Source organism: Spea bombifrons, chromosome 4, assembly GCF_027358695.1.
Source record: "Spea bombifrons isolate aSpeBom1 chromosome 4, aSpeBom1.2.pri, whole genome shotgun sequence".
Taxonomy (NCBI): Eukaryota; Metazoa; Chordata; class Amphibia; order Anura; family Pelobatidae; genus Spea; species Spea bombifrons.
Genome location: NC_071090.1, coordinates 4,821,201 through 4,839,334, shown reverse-complemented (window position 1 = coordinate 4,839,334; position 18,134 = coordinate 4,821,201). Strand labels below are relative to the sequence as shown.

The 18,134-nt window shown below is 43.7% G+C and overlaps 1 protein-coding gene across 3 annotated transcripts in view; it reads right to left on the bottom strand.

Annotated features, from left to right (window-relative positions):
- Positions 1 to 1,758: 1,758 nt before the first annotated feature.
- Positions 1,759 to 18,134, bottom strand: part of CACNA1C (calcium voltage-gated channel subunit alpha1 C) — a 155,528-nt gene continuing 139,152 nt past the window's right edge. For 2 of the 3 annotated variants that reach the window (XM_053461817.1, XM_053461815.1), the window contains 17 exons: positions 14,585 to 14,617; positions 12,566 to 12,694; positions 11,869 to 11,934; positions 10,942 to 11,033; positions 10,150 to 10,315; positions 9,540 to 9,667; positions 9,182 to 9,278; positions 7,894 to 7,996; positions 7,168 to 7,269; positions 6,681 to 6,808; positions 6,154 to 6,288; positions 5,147 to 5,484; positions 4,360 to 4,482; positions 3,952 to 4,061; positions 3,686 to 3,792; positions 3,088 to 3,390; positions 1,759 to 2,798 (listed from right to left, as the gene is read on the bottom strand). In XM_053461817.1, coding sequence (XP_053317792.1) covers positions 2,505 to 2,798; positions 3,088 to 3,390; positions 3,686 to 3,792; positions 3,952 to 4,061; positions 4,360 to 4,482; positions 5,147 to 5,484; positions 6,154 to 6,288; positions 6,681 to 6,808; positions 7,168 to 7,269; positions 7,894 to 7,996; positions 9,182 to 9,278; positions 9,540 to 9,667; positions 10,150 to 10,315; positions 10,942 to 11,033; positions 11,869 to 11,934; positions 12,566 to 12,694; positions 14,585 to 14,617 — 2,454 coding nt within the window. In that variant the 3' untranslated portion in view covers positions 1,759 to 2,504. Of the gene's footprint in view, positions 2,799 to 3,087; positions 3,391 to 3,685; positions 3,793 to 3,951; positions 4,062 to 4,359; positions 4,483 to 4,976; positions 5,004 to 5,146; positions 5,485 to 6,153; positions 6,289 to 6,680; positions 6,809 to 7,167; positions 7,270 to 7,893; positions 7,997 to 9,181; positions 9,279 to 9,539; positions 9,668 to 10,149; positions 10,316 to 10,941; positions 11,034 to 11,868; positions 11,935 to 12,565; positions 12,695 to 14,584; positions 14,618 to 18,134 lie in introns of all 3 variants that reach the window. The other variant, XM_053461816.1, reaches the window with a different exon arrangement.

Here is an 18,134-nt window from a genome sequence, read left to right as displayed (position 1 = left end):
TTAGTATGTGATTTAAACATTTTTTTTAACAGCCTTGCTTGTTTGATGATTTATATATGAATTTTTAGATTTTTACATATTTATAATATAATATTATAATATTATTCATATATATATAATATTATAATTGGTCATATATATATGTAATATTATAATATTAGCCATATATATGTAATATTATTATATTAGTCATATATATGTAATATTATAATATGAGTCATATATATAAGTCATATATATATATATATGAGTCATATATATATATAATATTAGTCATATATATGTAATATTATAATATGAGTCATATACATATATAATATTAGTCATATATATGTAATATTATAATATGAGTCATATATATATATATAATATATATATATATTATATATTATATATATATATATATATATAATAGTCATATATATGTAATATTATATGAGTCATATATATATATATATATAATATATATATATATATTATATATATATATAATAGTCATATATATGTAATATTATAATATGAGTCATATATATATATATAATATTAGTCATATATATGTAATATTATAATATGAGTCACATATATATATATATAATATTATAATATTATAACTTTTTTTTCCACTATGGATATTATTGCATTGCTTTTGCATATTTTGATTAAGAAAATAACAGCAGCCATTCCTTTTCTATTAAAAAAAAAATCTGGCCACAAATAAAAACAGGTGCAACTCGTACCCTAGAAGAAAATAATTTTTAACGTGGGGCATTGGGGTGGAAGTGAGAGGGGCACGGAAAGGTATTTTTTTCGGTATTCTGTAAAATTGATAAAATTGAGTTAGAGCAGCATGAATCAAGACTGTCTGTAAAATAAAGTTAATTTATTAAGGGGCTTTAACTCTTCCTAAGGTCATCTTAACTGGCAGTCTGGAACAGGCTTATAGGAAGCTGCCTAGTTTCTCCAGCCACTTTGTATATGTGCTGAAGTTACGCCATTTTGGGCTGTTGGGTATGAACCAGGTCAATTTTTTAATGATATAACGTGGCTGCCATGTATGTAACGTGTCCACTGAGGCTTATCAGTCAACTCAAGGTCCAATCCAATATGGGACGGAAGGGATGTGCCTACAAACCAGAACAAATCAACAGAGGGGCCAATTATCCGTATGGACCAAAGGTAGGTAGGGCTGGATCCCGAAGACCATCCGACTGCATTAAACCAATAACATTTTAAGGTCATTGCGGGCAAAGAAGGAGCAGAATCGCAGGTGGAATGTGGCTTCAAGAAAATCAAGGTCCAGAGCTAAGGGGCCATTTGTGGACATCTTCCCCGCTTCCTAGTCCTAGAAATGTTTTAGGACATTGAAATCTTACTATGGGCAGCGCACGCTGGCTTGGATTTCAAGTATCGATGGCCAACATGTTCTGGAATTCTAGTGACATTTGTCGTTGCGCAATTCCCAAGTATCATAACGAACGCTCGTTTAAAGCCGTCTATAGTTTAAAAGTTCGTACTGAGGAACGGCGCGCTATTTAGTATGGACAGGAGGCAGGTTACGGGGCAGCGGAAGACAGTGCTTACCTAAAAAAAAGGCAAAAAACGCCAATATCTTTCATATGTTCACTAAATGTGTGATTTCCCAGCAAATTTTTATGTTACAAATGGAAATGGAGACTAAATTCTAATTTGTTCCCAATTTTTTTTTTTAAAATCCAATTTTATGTACCCGGTAAATGCTACAAATATGTCTTGGGGGAGAAAAGTTTTCTTCAACCATGATTCTCTTTGATAAACATAAATTATATATTATTTCATAAATTATTATTTGTCCTGAGTACGGGCTTCTTCAGGGTGAATATTTTACCTTCTCTTTCATCTTTTGACATCATTCCAACCCACATGATGTCACAAACTCAAGGGCAAGAGGAGTAACATCTCTTACATGATTGGTCAGATATGAAACTCTTTTCCATAGCCACTTGGTGGAGGAGGGGGGCGTGTTCTGGAAAACTCAAAGTCTTATTGGCTAGTACGATAGACTCTGTGATTGTGCAACCGAGAATTTAGGTTCCGTTTTAGTTTTGTAAAAGGGTCCCTAGAGGGTAACAAACATCATTAGTTTAGGTAAAAACAACAACAAAAAAATAGTAGATTTTTGCACGTCCCTTGATGGTTCCTCCTTGAAGACTTGTTAGATTTATCAGCGGGATCTTCTGCGAGGAGACCTTCTGGGAATCCAGGTGGTCATCTTCTCCCCAAAATAACAGAAAGTCAGCTCTGGATGTTGTCCCCCCTCCCACCCCAACTAAAATTGATGAGGAACGCTGTTCTGGTCACTCCAGGGTCACGAGAACAGTGAGGCACTTCTGAAACAAACTCATTAGGAACACCAGAAAAAAAAACAAAAAAAAAACTAAGTAAGGAGCCCAAAAACTCCTCTAAAACATCCACCCTCCGACAAATTCCGCATCTTAACAGTTCTGTGTCCTTCTGAGGCTTGGTGGCTACAGGCTGCTCACATAGACCCGGCAGTCCTCCTGCTCGCCGTCGCTGATCTGGCAGCTTGGTGAGAGTCCCGGTTGCTCCGCCCCGCCCCCCGCGCAGTCCTGCCCCTGGTCCCTGTGGGTGTTGAACGGCGACAGCTTCCCATTTGGGCTGGGCTTGCCATTCAAGAAGCTGTCAGCCGCTGACTCCATTTCCTCTATCGTCATGTCGCAGGCGTCTGCCAGCTCGTGCGTCGCCACCTGCAGGAATCGGGGGTCCTGAGCAAACTGCGCCAGCCCTTCGGAGATCAGCACCTGGATATGGGAAGGGAGGCAAAAAAATTACTGGAGACCAAAGAGAAAGAGTATTACACATCTACTTACAGAGCACATCTTTCTACATCAGTCCATTGGAGTCGCCTCCATGTGCCAAGGCCTGGATTTAATACTGAGACTCCCACTTGCACGGCACTTTAAGCCGGCAGCCGTTAAATGGCATACGTGTGGCCGTCGGCTGGGTAGAAGAGGCTGGAGGCTCAAGGACACAAATATTTTTGGGGCTTCCCCAATAAGGGAGTATAATCGGGATATGTACCCCGCTTACCGCTTCCACTAAACTGCTAGCACTGCCATGGTGCTGCCGGCTCTGATCCCGAGGGAGGCAGGGTACTGTGAGGGAGGACGGACGGCCTTGGTCAAGGCTGCAGTCGCTGCAGTGCACGGAGGGGAAGCTGCTGTTCAGGTTCTCCCTGGACCCTGATTCTCCATGCAGCCTCAGCGCTGGCACTGCCTGCTGCGCCCAGCCCCGAGAACACGGCGTGGTGGGCGGCGTGGAGCACAGACGCGAGAAGGCTGTGGGTGAGTGACTCCTTCTCAGTAGAGGGCTGAGGCCGGCCACCGCTAACGCCTGAGAGGGAAAGAGGACAATGGAGGAAGAATGCATGACGTAGACATCAAGTGCACCTAAAATGAACATAAACTTCATAACAGAAGACTTATTAAATTCTCAGATCCTTCTATGACCCATCCCTCTATGACCCATCACTCTAAATGACCCATTCAGAGTCTTTCTGAATTCCATGTAAGGTCCATGGTTGTAGCCAGGTTCTAAACTGTGGAACCTGATACCGAGTTTGCTTCTGAGCTCCCGCCATATTTTCGAACCACCCCTTATCTTGAGTGTGGCCTTCACAGTACTGTACCTGATGATGTACAAGATGGAGCTGCGGCAAAACGGCTTTAGGAGACGTGTCCGCCCCCTGATTCCGGTACCTTCTTAGGCATTCCAAGTGGAATGACGCCCTCCTGCCTGCAAAGACATTAAGAAGATGAGTGCTGTAAAGGAGAGGCTTAAGATGCAGATCTCATCATGAACCTCCTTAAATCAAAAGGTAAACCTGTTCAATAAGGTCCAACACCCATAAGGTTACTCTCGCTCATAACGCTTAAGGGTGAGCAGCTACGTTACCTAATGAGGCGGAGCGCAGGAAGCTTCTTTTAGGAGATGGAGAGTGCCCTCTCTCCACCTCGGCCTCTGGGGGAGTCAGCTGACGGCTCTCCTCATCTCGGTCGGAGAACCTGCAAGACATGTCAACGATGTTTAAGTCCTCGGGTCCCAGATCCCTCAGGCTCATGGGGTAACAGACCCTCAACCACTGAACAAGCATCATGGGGGGGGATTCCTTAATGCTGGAGATCACCGCTGTCCATCGTTATGTCATAGAATTTACTTATAGTAAGTGTAAGTATCCATGGAGTTACAGTATATCAGGCAAAATGATACACTAGCCATCGATCCCAATAATTTTGAACCAAAGATTGATTCATGTATTTTTTTCTATTGATTTTATTGTTTTTTTTTTTAAAAATTTCTCACATGTCTGAGCAGAGCAGACTGGGCTCACTACAGTATTCCACATCCTCGCTGGCATCGTACGTCTCATCTTGCGATGGCTCCTCTCGGCATATGATGGGCAGACGGCTATCCCTGGACACGGAACTGAGGAAGAAATGGGAAAAAAAAAGGTTGGTAGAACCGAGAAGCACTTTCCGTTCTCCATACTTCCTTCCCTTGGTGAATTAGCTGGTACCGCCGCCGTGGAGAGACCTACGTCACGGTACCAACGTCCCACCCACTAAGAACGGTGGATTCCGGGGTATGTGAGAGGCTTTTATGGAGTGAAAAGATGGTTTGAACAATTCTAAAGAATACCAATGGACGGATTTCCTAAATATCTTTAACCAATCGCTGTATTCTTTAAGAGTATGGAACTTCTCCATCGTAGGAGGTTTATATTAACCCATGCTGGTTGAATATAAATCAAAGATGGCGTCGGTCTTGGTGTTAATCTAACACCGTGGGATTTCCTGAGTGGAAATATGCAATGACAAAGAAATGGCAATTATTTTATTTCTTTTTTTTGTGGATATGATTTGCTGCCATGGGCCCTAACCAGCGTATGGTACTGATTTATCCAGGCGAGAGACACCTACCGTCCCCAAACCTCGCAATAACACGTCCTACGGTGGCAGAGAGAGAGAAACAGAAACAGCCGATCATGTGGAGCGAGGGAAGATAGTCCCTTAGTTGTATGTCCATGATTCTTATTAGATAGGTTATCATGTTTACAGAACGCTAGCATACCAGCCTGGAGATATCTCACCTCTTGGAGCCAAGTTTCCAGGATCCATGAGCCCGCACCGGGCGACTCTGCCCCTCCACAGTGCTGACTGTGCTCTGGTAACTGGGCAGGCTGGGAAGACGTACCAGAGCTGTGTTGTTAGCGTTATTAATGTTGGCGTTGGAGCCCGAGGAAGAGTAGCTACTGGGGGTGAAGGTCGAGTCCACCAACTTCTCGTGGGAAGGGGAGTCCAAGTCCCCCGGCACACCCGATGTTTTGTTGATGTGCAGAGGCCGCTGGGTGGTGAAGGTCTGAGGGAATGCACTCCGAACCTCACTCTGGTAATAGCTGACATGGTTTCCAAACAGCCCCCCGGCCCTCTGAAAATCAGAGATACAAAATAGGCTGGGTGTATGTCAGGGAGATAACAACGCGTTACGGTACTAAAGTACAGATCAAACAGGTGGCATGATATCTAGACCAAGGGATAAATACATACGAGGGATCATCCCAGAGATACAATGCGATACACAACAAAGACAGGCAGGTGGTCCGATATAGTGATAAAGTGTGGGGTATATTATATATATATATTAATCAGACCAAATGAGTGATCTGTGTGACGGTGGGGATAAAAGCTTTTCAGACTATGAACCACACTTGGGGGTTTACTCACTAAATCAAAGAGTTTTAGGACCCCAGTGAGTGACCCCTGACATTCAGTACCGGATGAGTAACTGTATCACAGCCTCCGTATTAACAACATGGATTCCTACAGATCATATATGTTGGTATATACACATAGGAATGTATCTCGAAAAGACACGCACGGTCCAGATTTAAGGGATTACCCAACCGTGTTGCCGTACAACCACCCAAAACCTGGACTACAGGGAACATAGACCGGCATCGCACTCTGTCTGTTACAAGATGATAAGACAGAGCAAAAGGTTTTTGACTGGATGGCTGTTGATGTCAATTTATAAGCCCCCCAGATCATGCGCCCGATTAGAAGACTTCTTCTACGTGTTATGAGTTATAGAACGCACCCTAAAGATGTCATCCTCGGACGCAGCAGAAACCGCTTCCTTCATAGCTTTGTCCAGCTCCTCTTCGGCTGTCAGATCCCCGGAGATGGCTCTGCGTATCTCTGGCCCTATATCATGCAGAGTACGTAGCCCGGCCTGAGGGGAACCAAAGTGGGTGAATATCTGGCATAGGAAGCATCTCATGGGGAAGGTTTAACAATTTAACTTTATCTTCTGTGCTGCAACTCAAGTACCACCATCCTACCTCCTCTACCCCAACCAAAATATTGTCCATCCATAAGTTTTGACCTTCTGCCTCATTTACCCCATCAGACCCATTCCTACACCAAGTTCAGACTTGGCTTGCAAAATCCCAATTCCATTGTCATTTTAAGTATAAATTAAGTTTTTGAGACAACAAAGGGTATCAAATGCATTGTTAATGTCTCGGGTGAGTGGGGGCGAATATTCTAATGTATCCAACCTTAGTAGATCTCTCTTCTAAGCCTCGGCTAAGCTTGGGGTGTGAAGGGGGCAGTATTCGGTACCTGCAGAGAGAGGGCATTGCGTTGGGACGGTTTCACCACAAGACCCTGTTCTTTTCGCTTCTTGAATTTCCTGAAATACTCCTGGATCAGAAAAGTGGCATAAAACTTCCCCACGGTGACCTCGTCATCTGCAGAGAAGACAGGACGGACAATTAACGTAAGATCACAGGAACGCCGGAGCAGAGTTAGAAGACAGAAACCACTTATACCAATTTTATACTGTTTTTAGATACTTCTGGTATTGGCCAAACTGCCCAAGGGTGCCAAATGATTCATAAAACTTACAAGAAATAGGACGGGAGCCATATCTAAGCTACAAGAAGAGAAGATCAGTCTACGACCGTTGAAGGCACAAGCGTGAATGCTTTAGGGAAAGAGCAATACCAAAAGGCGTATTCGCAAGGACCACCGGTGACCCACAATGTTAAAACTACAGCTTAACCACAGTCTGCCTGATAGACATCACCACCGAGAGGTCCCAACTCACCCCCGGCAGGCGGCACCACCTGGTCCAACAACTTCATACTTGTCCTCTTCCAGATCTTCTTAATGATGGCCCTCAGCTCCTCGTTGGCCTGCTCCAAATTACCTGCAGAGAGAGGGACACACATATACCACTTCAGATACATTTACCCACGGACAGAACGTGAGGTGGACGAGATACGCAGGAGGGAAAAGAGCAGGAGACGGCAAACAGGTGGCCAAAGACCCCAGAGAACCCACAGGAGAAACAAGACAGCGAGAGAGAGAGAAACGGACATGCGGTTAAAGGACAAAACTGTGGAAACCCGGAAATTTGGAGGCTTCCGGTCAACGGTAGCTTTTGAGTCTCGATAAGAAGCCATGTTTTGAGGGTATCTCTGCTTCCGCACGGCGGATCGGGTTGAGACATCATCAAGAGGGGTGACAGTTTGGGTAGTAATGGAACTGGATACAATGTATCAGCACAGCAGGGTTTATGAAGAGAGCCAAGAAATGGAAAGAGAAGCTATTCCTTCCAGTGTTAAGAAGAAGGGATTTGGGACGAGGCTGAGATATCTTAAAATATATACTTTGGGGAACGTTAAGAAAGTCTTTGCTTGTTATAAAGCTTCAGTAGCAAACCATGGAATGACCGCCCCGGGAGACGGATTTGCCACGTTTGCCTCTTAATGATTTCGGTGTTTGGGGTCCGGCACAGAGCGGGCAGCGGTGGGAATGGATTGGGAATTACCGTCCGTTTTGATGCACAGGGAGGTCCTGACCAGTGCAAAGAGCGTGGCGTTAAACATGACCGTCCCGTCGCTGTTCAGCGGCATGTTCATGGCGACGAGGCGCTGCGTGGAATAAACGGAGAGATATGAGGACGGAGGATATACAGCGTATACCAGGAGGCCACGCTGTGTAATGGGGGAGTCAAACTCACTTAATAGCAAAGTGTCGAAAGGCATTATTAAAACGGCAGCACACAATGTTTTTTAAATAACTAGAATCCAATTAAAAATGACATTTCAAGAAAAATATTGTGCTGTTTGTATAAAACATATGCATACCTTCATAACAACTAGAAACATTTTAAACAATAGAATGGCTCAGTCTCAATCACACAGCTAGACACTCTGACTAATGAAAGTCTTTGGAAGAATGGACTTCATTAGCATTGCCATAAAGGGGGTTATTACTGTATACAGCGCTGGGGGTTATATTACTGTATACAGCGCTGGGGGTTATATTACTGTATACAGTGCTGGGGGTTATATTACTGTATACAGCGCTGGGGGTTATATTACTGTATACAGCGCTGGGGGTTATATTACTGTATACAGCGCTGGGGGTTATATTGCTGTATACAGCGCTGGGGGTTATATTACTGTATACAGCTCTGGGGGTTATATTACTGTATACAGCGCTGGGGGGTTATATTACTGTATACAGAGCTGGGGGTTATATTACTGTATACAGCGCTGGGGGGTTATATTACTGTATACAGCACTGGGGGTTATATTACTGTATACAGCGCTGGGGGGTTATATTACTGTATACAGCGCTGGGGGTTATATTACTGTATACAGCACTGGGGGGTTATATTAATGTATACAGCGCTGGGGGGTTATATTACTGTATACAGCGCTGGGGGTTATTATTGTATACAGCTGCCTCCCTTGAGAACTAAGAATCCATGGGACCCCCTAATACCAGGGGAGGGCTGGCATCTTGTGCCTTGGGGGGCAGTTAAAGCCAAATGGCTTCTTCTTCTCCATGCCCCCCCAACATCAGCACTTTCACGCATATGTACACACACTCATACTAACGCTAACACTCATACACAGGCTTACACATAATGCGTTGTGTGACCCTGCTGCGTTCCTGTCTCTCCAGGTCGCGCTGACCCTTTGTGAAGACTTTTGGTCTGGCAATTGCCCCCATCCCCCCCTGGGCCAGCCTGCCCCTAGACCTGAGGATCCATGCAGCAACCCCTACATTACACCCCCTGTGCGTAGCCCAGCGTGACATTTCTCTACCTTACAAGCCACGCGATGCGGACACAGCTTCCCAAAACCCAGCGGGGGCTGAATCCGCCTCAGCAGGGTCACCACGTCGAGATGTTTGATCCGGCCTCTGGAGAGAGTAAGGGGGGGGGGGATCAGTACACGCCTGACAATAACATACATTATTCAAACCGCGTACATACAGAGGACATATATATAATAAACAAAATATCATGATACATGAGAGCAATCAGCTCTATGCCTTTGCTGAAGGCAACATGGGCCCTTGTGGTCTGGCTCAACACACCGACTTAATGTTAATGTTAAGTTAATGGAATGTTGGATCCCCCGTGTCCTGCGTTACAGTGCGGATGAATTTGGGGGTTCTTACTTTGCCTCTGGATCATACTCTGCCCAAATCCGTTTGAATTCATCCAGATGATGAGGGCCCAATATGGACCAATCCCGCGTCAGATAGTCAAAATTATCCATAATGACCGCGACAAACAGATTAATGATCTGCGGAGAGAAACGGCCGACGTTTTATTCTTAACATCCTCACAAAATGCGGAAATAATAAAAATGGCAGAAATACTTAATACTTAGAAATAATTATCCATTTTGGGGGGTGGGGGGGGGCTGCATCCTGATTGGTGGAACGGGCATTTTGAGATCACTTCACACAAGATCAGGACAGAATGATAGGTAAGGAAGATTTGCCGGCAGATCGGCCCCCATCCGGCCCCCGTCTAGTCGCCCGTTTCTCCTGCTGTAAAGACTCAAACCTTAATCAGTCGTTGGTCTCGTCTTAGATTCAGGAGCCGTATGTCTATCCCATGCATGTTTAATACCCTCACTGTATTAACATCTACCTATTCCACTGGGAGGCTTTTCCATGCATCCACTACTCTCTCAGTAAAGTAAGATTTAACTTTTAAACTGTCACAGGATCAACACGATGCGCGATAGATTAGACAGCTGCCCGCGGGATCCATACTCACCAAGAAGGCGCAGAGCATATAGAAGCTGATAAAGTAGAAGACGGCGAAACTGCTGCCGCAGGAGTATTCCCCCTCGCTGGAGTGGTGCGTCTCTGATGCGGGGTCACACCTTTTGTTGGGGAGACAGGCCAGCATGATCTCCTGCCAGGCCTCCCCCGTGGCACACCTGGGGGGGGGGGGGATTGATTTAAGAGATAAAATGGTAAATTCAGGAATTTTTACCGCCGCCCTCTATTCCATTTATCTCTATAGCGCCTGCAGATTCCATAGCGCAGGTTATACCGGTTACAGAAGGAGAAGTGGGCCCTGCTCCTGGGAGCTTACAATCTAACTCTAACACCTGGTCTTTTGACCAAATGCTTTACATTTGGTGAGAAACAGGTCCCCCCCCCGCCCAATAAACTCCTGAGCAACGCCCGTCACCCTCTGTACTTTGGACAGCAAATGGTTAAGTGAGTGCAGGTTCATGCCCCATCGATGCACTTCTGCACCTAACATGGGTGGGCAACACTAAACTGGATCGCCCTATTAACTGATGTAGCCCACTTTTACAAAATCTCTGGGATTGCCCTTGTTTCTCTCATTTTCACCCCAAAATCTGAATGAACAGGGCAGATCTGGTGCTTTTGTCACTGCTTTATCACAGCTGCTTGAACACAGGTGGATTTATTAAGAATATATTTCCCTCCCAACAAGCTTCACAAGGATCATTATTAGAACCCTATGTTATGGGCTGTAAAAGGGTCGGCTCATTTAGGACCCCCGCATTACCATCGTCCCCCGGGGACTCACCTGAAAAGAAGCAGAACAGCCTGAGGGAACGTCTGAAAGTTGTTGTTTCTGTTGATTGCTGTGGTGTCATTTAAAGCAATTTTTCCGAAAACCTGCAAAAAAAAAAGTAAGTCGGCCTTTTCCAGCAAAAAAATGGATTGCTAGGAGTCTGCGGCTACAAAACACGGGGGTCGATGGTGCCCTGTTGGTGGAGTTTGGACCATGCCCCAGGACCCAGACAGAGGAGGTAGGGGGGTTCACTATGTCCTTCCAATAAAAACTGAAGAAATCAATAGCTAATTGGGGCAGATCCATCTTAAATGCCTCTTCACGGGCTCTCAAGGTTCTAGTCACTAAAGGTCAAGTTGAATTGAGTTGGCAGTTGAGTTTGGTAACAAATGCTAACTCATCCGAGATGGCTTACAAGAAGCCCCCCTCATATTCACTAAAGACCACTCATCTCATCACCCAACTTGTCTACTGACCAAAAGCTTAGTGGAGTTGAGTTCTGAGCTCCATAGATTGCGATATATTCCATAAACTGGGCAGAATGGCGACCAACCTACAACCAGATCTACAACCAACTCAACTGGAACCTGGTGAAAGACGGGACTGGTCGAAAAGGTATGGAAGAAGGAGTTGAGTTAGTGGTTGTTGAGTGAGTGCTTGCTGAGGTCTTATCTACCTCTTTTTGAGCCTCTAGGCCCAAGGTGCTTGGGGGGGCCCATGCCTATATATTGCTTGGTTGCCGGCACTGATATAATGTATAATATATGTAAGGAGCCTGGCCGGGTCACCAATGGGATCCATTGGCCGCAGACTCCAGCCCAACCGGGGAGCAGAAGCTTAAAGTCTGGGGTATCGAAAACAGCGAGAACTTGGAAGGGGTTCCTCAAAGTTCCTCAAAGCAACAAAAGACCAAATATGTAGTGCAGCCGTCCCGCTTACCTGCATGCCAATCACCGCGTAGATGAAGAAGAGCATGACAATAAGCAAAGCCACGTACGGGAGAGCCTGCGGGGAACAGGACAAGTCTACGGTCAGGGGCGGAAGAACTGTGTTACCGAAGAATGGGTCAAGAACCCAAAGATAATGAAGATCAATAATTCATCTCCATCCTCTAATATTCTATTTTGATCATTGAAATATTTACACCCAAAACCCATGGAGCTTACAGTCATTTAGCTGCAGTTTTCGGTCTGTCAGGCAGGGGGCGCTGACTCTCCGCATACAGATTATGTCATATGACAGGGACATCATTTAACCAGAGAGCAACATCACATTGACATCACTCTGACGTCAGCAGCCCTTGGGGTGTCCGGGGGGGGTATTTTACCCAAGGAGGGGCATCGGGCCAAGGAAACTAATTAAACATTTAATACAACCCCTTCCCCTCGGGGAACTATATTGTAAAGTCTTTATATACGGCTGATACTCGCTTCCTATTTGTCGAATACAGCGAAAACATTTCAATGTTCTGTGTCGTCTTTACCCTTTCGGTGCCAGAGAGTTAGCAGGTTGACTAAGTGGGGAATGTGGGGGGCAAATTCTGCCTCTATAAATGTATCCACAGCAAGCAATGCCACCGGTGGGGCGTTAGACAACAGGTGAATACTTTTCCCCCCGATGTAGTATATTCTGTTACCTGGAAGGATTTGATAAAAGTCCAGAGCAGGGTGCGTATCCCTTCTCCGCGGCTGAGAAGCTTCACCAGGCGCATGACTCGGAAGAGCCTGAAGAAGGTGATGGAGATTCGGGAGTTCTCCTCCACATTCTGGAATCCAGAGTAGAGTGGGGTAGGTTACAGAGCACACGGGGCAGGAAAAGAGGTATGGGAGACCCATCTATGGAGCTCAAGAAGATGACTTCTGCACTTATATATACGATATATATATATATCTTACCTTTCCTGCAGAACCCAGATACTGTCCACTACAAGGACATCCTCATAACGGGAGCTAACCCGAGGACCCTAGACTTCTTCTAATAAATGGGGCTTTCATTGAGTAATTGCCTCTCTATAGTTAATTGCATCAAAATAATGTGCATCTGACTGAATGGGGGGCCGTAATACAGAGATTAGACCCGTCCTACAGAGCAAGACCCCGAGTCTCAATGACATCTCCAATGTGGACCATTTGAGTGGAGATGCCAAACTAGAGTTAACCATGAGTCTTGGTTCCTAGGGTTGGGTTGCCAAGAACCAATTTCATATTAGTGCCTGGCGCTGACTTCTTTACCACAGTGTTTAGCAGGTATGGCCGTTATCTGTCGTCCTTGTAGATGCGGGGAAAACATCTCAAAGAATATCCAGGTCTCACCTTGTGCATCGCTGTCTGACAATTCAGGTTAAGGTTTCTTATTTTATTTTTATATGTCATTTTCCCTTCAAACTATGGAACCTTTGGCTCGCCCCACTGATATTCAGCTTGCGCTAACGCTAATAATTGCCCCTAAAGAAAATTTACATTTTTTTTTTGTTTTTTTCTCCCAAAACACACACACACCTGCTGGAAGAAAAGCATCAAACTGGCGAGAGAACGGAACACTGTTACTTCTTGCTGAGAAGGTGCGCAGGGCTGCCCTCCTTTTATTCGGAGCCCTACCAGCAGTACAGTTCGTAAAAATAATAATAATAAAAAAATAAAAACAGAAAAAAAAAAAACCCCGCTCGGCGTCTGTGGTTCTTTACGGTGGCAGCTGCACAATCAAATTAAAGCAACTGTTGAATGGTTGTGAATTCTAAGTGAGCTTGACTTGAAAACCAGCCAACAAAAATCCGAGAATTCTGGGGGTTTTTTAGGCTACATCCACAAATTATATTTTTTTGGAGGGGTAAACGCTCTGATCTAAGACTAACCATAGCAACTCATCAAGCCACTAGATTCGGAGAGTTCTTCGTGGACTATCCTTGCACTAAAAGCCACAATGTCTTCGGAACCTGAGAACCCAACTGTATCTCCTCAGGATCTTCTGATACATTGTGTACATTCTGATACATTATGGGGTTCATTCATTCGCCTGCACACCTACGAGGTGGACCTCTAATCAGTTGGTTGTGGAGACCAACTTCAGAAGATCTACACGCATATATATTGTGAGCATGGGCTTTTCTGAGGGCAAACCCAGCAAATATAATGTAAAGGTCTACCTAACGGCCATCTCTGAAGCTCCATAATGAAATATGTTCCAGTGAGGAGATGTTCACAATGGGTTGTGAGGGACAGTTGGGAGAACCACCTACCATAAACCTTGAATGTTGTCCTATAGCCAAACATTAACAAATATTGCCGATCCTATAATTACGAATTTAATGCATCGTTCTCAGCAAGAACCTTAACCGTTCCGTTGTCTCCGGGTTAATCTGCCAGAAAGGTTTAAAAAAAAACGGCCGGACCGTTCCTTTCTAGCAGCGAAGGAGATAACAGAATCCAGGAGAAGCTTTACAAGTACGAAAAAAAGTGGTACAAACATAAAAACGACAGATCCACAGCTCAGTAGACACCAGACCAAACACCACATAGAAGCCACAGGGCATGCAGAGAGATAGCGAGAGGTTGGGCAAGGTTCGAAGAGCCCCCCCCTGAGAAGGGGACACACGAGTGATACAGTGTTTCAGAGGTAGGAAGGTGATACGTGTTCTGGAGTGGAGTATTATTCTTACCATGGAGGAGGAGCATTGGGCATGTTCACCTGGCTTTAAAGAAAGGTAGACAGAGATAACATGTAATTCTTGGCTGGATCCACAGGGTGGGAAAATACATTCAAAGTTCGGAGCAGAGGGGGGGCGGCGGGGGGGCAAAAGCAAAGTACACAAGCTAAATGTTAGCGGTACAGAATACGTCATACAACCCTGAAACCTGGGGCCTACAGAACAGGAGTGTTAGATTTGTAGCATTCTCCTCCTACCCTGTCCTGTTTTTGCTCAATTCTGATCATTCGTTCCTTTAGAATGTGACAAAAGTAAAAGGGGGTCTTATTCACTTAATAGGGAGAGGAGATACCATCTCCGCGGGGGGGAGGGAGGAGGGACATCTATGGGTTGACGTTACGTTTAGTTAGGGGCAACCGGACTATGTCAAGTTACTAGATGACAGGGTTACTTAGCGGTAGCCAGCTCACCGAAAAGGAAAAGGTTTTTAACTGGCAAAAAGTAAAAAAAATTGTTCCTGGAGGATTAAGAGTAAAAAAAAATAATAATGACATTAATCAGAATTTCAGACCCTTCCTTGTTAATTCCCACAGGAACAAAGACCCCTCAATGAAAAAGTATCCCGTCTGCTGACATCACCACAGGAAGCGTTTTAGGAAACGTTGCATGCTTCATGATGTCACAAGTGGCCGGGTGATGTAAATATCATGATGGACATGACGCAAATGGCTACGGGAACGTCAGTCACGGGGGTCTCTAACAGAAAGTGCTACCTTCCACCGTTATGGGATATGGACGGTTATGGGATATGGTCCTCGTTCGGCTCGCCGGGTGAAGTTACTAGCCTTGGTAACCGGTGACTGGTTAAATAAACTAACTAAAGTTAGGAGGCTACGTGTGGCCGACCCGGAGAAAGCTGACAAAGTTGGTCCTTTTTAATCTAGATAAACCTACTGGCTACAAACTAACCAGACATCATAAGGTTGCCAACCACGGCAAAATGTCAAGGTTAGCACAAAGAGTTAAAGCTCTACTAACTATTGCACCAACACTGGGGCATTAGAATACTTAGATGGAATGGAAGGAAGGTTTACTTTACCAAGAGGGTAGTAGATAAGTGGAAGAGCCTCCCAACACAAGTGGTAGTGGCAGATATAGGTGGTTTAATACACCCCTGGATATACAATTATTTGGGGGAATATCGTTATTTAATTAATTTGGAGAGAATAAAATACAAATGTGTAAAGTTTCTTTAACCTTAAATACTTTGTAACAATGTAACGTTGTTCTATCCACCATTAATGGGTCGCCTATCCTTTTTACACACGGGAGCCACCACAGCGAAGAACACAAGGCAAAGGTATAAGAGACAGTGTAGGGGGTGTAAGATATAGTTAGTATAAAGAAAAGAGGGGGTTAATCCCTTCTAGCGATGAGGGGGGCTATGGCTCTGATACAATAAAGACTTAAATCTTTTGGCAGCCGAGAAGAGCTTAAGATCATAGAAAATCTTATTTCAGCTAATCTTTTTCTATATGAATTTAATTAATTTGGGACCATAGGGAGTAAATATTTTTTAGATGTTACGTTTTTTTAACACCCTGGCATTCAACAGGTTAATGCAAACATCTAACACATACATACCCAGTAATTCAGAAACTGAATCGAGGGAATTCATTAATCGTGGTAATCCCAACCACGTCTCAATGTGATTCATTAACCCGAGAACTTTAAATGAATCAATAAAACAGGAAAAGGTGGATATATGGGGCTTGATTCAACGACCTATCTAAAAAATAAACTTTTTTCCCCCAAAAAGTCATACTCACAGCTAAGCAATTACACTCCCAAAATAAAAAAAAAAATCTTAGAACGAATGCTAACTGCTGAAAAAAAATCAAAGAAAAAATTCCTAACCTATGCTATTGCATATTATTATTGCCACCGCAGAAGCTCATTGCAGCTCATATGGTAGTAGAGCTAGTAATGCGAGGTGTTAAATGAATATATTTGATAATATAATATTATTATATACTATTATTATATTATTTTACAGTTAATATTATGTATCACCCGTGTAAGGGACGTTAAGTAAAGGGGTGGAAAGTGGAAAGATATTATTGGGGTCATCAGATATGATGTAAAGTGGCCTCGTCTACGCTACGTATCCGCTCGTTGGCATTTAAAGGACTACATCGTCAATTTAATTGTAGTAGAATCACGAAGACCAATTCATTTTTAGACTGGTCATTGAATCAAGCCCATTTTTTTGGTTTAATATCACATTTAAAGTAATTTTCTCGTGTAATTGGCTTTTCTTCTCCTAAGTGACCTATTGTATCCGTTAAATAATTGTTTTTTTATCATCCGCGCGGAAATCAGAAGATGGGAAGGGGTTAGAAGGCGTTCTTCGCGACTCATAATTAGGAACTCAACAGCTAATATTAATAATAAGGAAATATTCTATTAAAATAGATTTAAAAAACGGGAGGCTTTAGAGAACTGCCCACATAATTGCAGTTTTTAATGTTCTAACGATTATTATACATTTTTGACAGGTGATGTCTGGCTTTTAAAGTCGCTGATTAGGAGGACATTTTTATTCATCACCGAAAAAGCACATAGATTTTTTTTTTCTGTTGATATGGCAACAGGGTAAAATTTGCTTAGATTTAAGATATTATTTTTGGAATTGAGTAGTACCTATGCTAGAGTAAAAAAAAAAAAGACAATTCATGGAGAAGGTAGAACTGCCATGTTCAATTCCCTTTATTCTAGGGTTAATTAGTTAATGGGGTAATTACCCCAGTGATGGACGTCTATGTTACTGGTCTCTATTTTCATGGGGCATTTATGGGACATAATCTAAGCAGGCTAATAGAATTGTTTATTTTCGATTGGCCACGCCCTCTGTTAATAAAAAGTGACATCACAGATCCTTTTATGGAAAGCACTCTCAAGTCATCGATATATCCTGTTATTGACCTGCCATAACCTCTTGTTTTACATTATTTTTAACACTAAGAATCCCATACATAGCTTACTTTTAGATATTTAATTATTAAATCTTTTTATTAACCATCTTTTTATGTGCTTCGAGAATATCCGTGGGCAGCCACAGAAATGTTAGCCCTATCCAAGGCATGGGCAAGGGCAGGGGTGGTATGTTAGAGAATTTCGGGGGGGGCTACTGAGGATGCTGTCCTTGTAGTGAAAGCCATTTTGAAGCGAGGTTCTGTAAATCTGGCAGCTTTCCTTTTAGTAGAGAAGGTTTCCGAGGAGAACTCAAGTCCAGATCTCCTCTCAATGTAAAGTCCCATCACAGATTTGTGGGTATGCTGCCTGGGGAGGTGGAAGACCCCGCCCACTATTAATGACATACGTGACCTCATAGCCCCTTAAGTTTGAGATTATCCATAAAAGGATCCGTGATGTCACATTTTAGCAACAGAGGGCGTGGCCAATCTAAAACCCGTCTACAACGCGGGGAATTAAATAAATTAAATTAAATCAAATTAAAGTTATTAAATTAAATCAAATTAAAGTTAAAAACTATTGATCA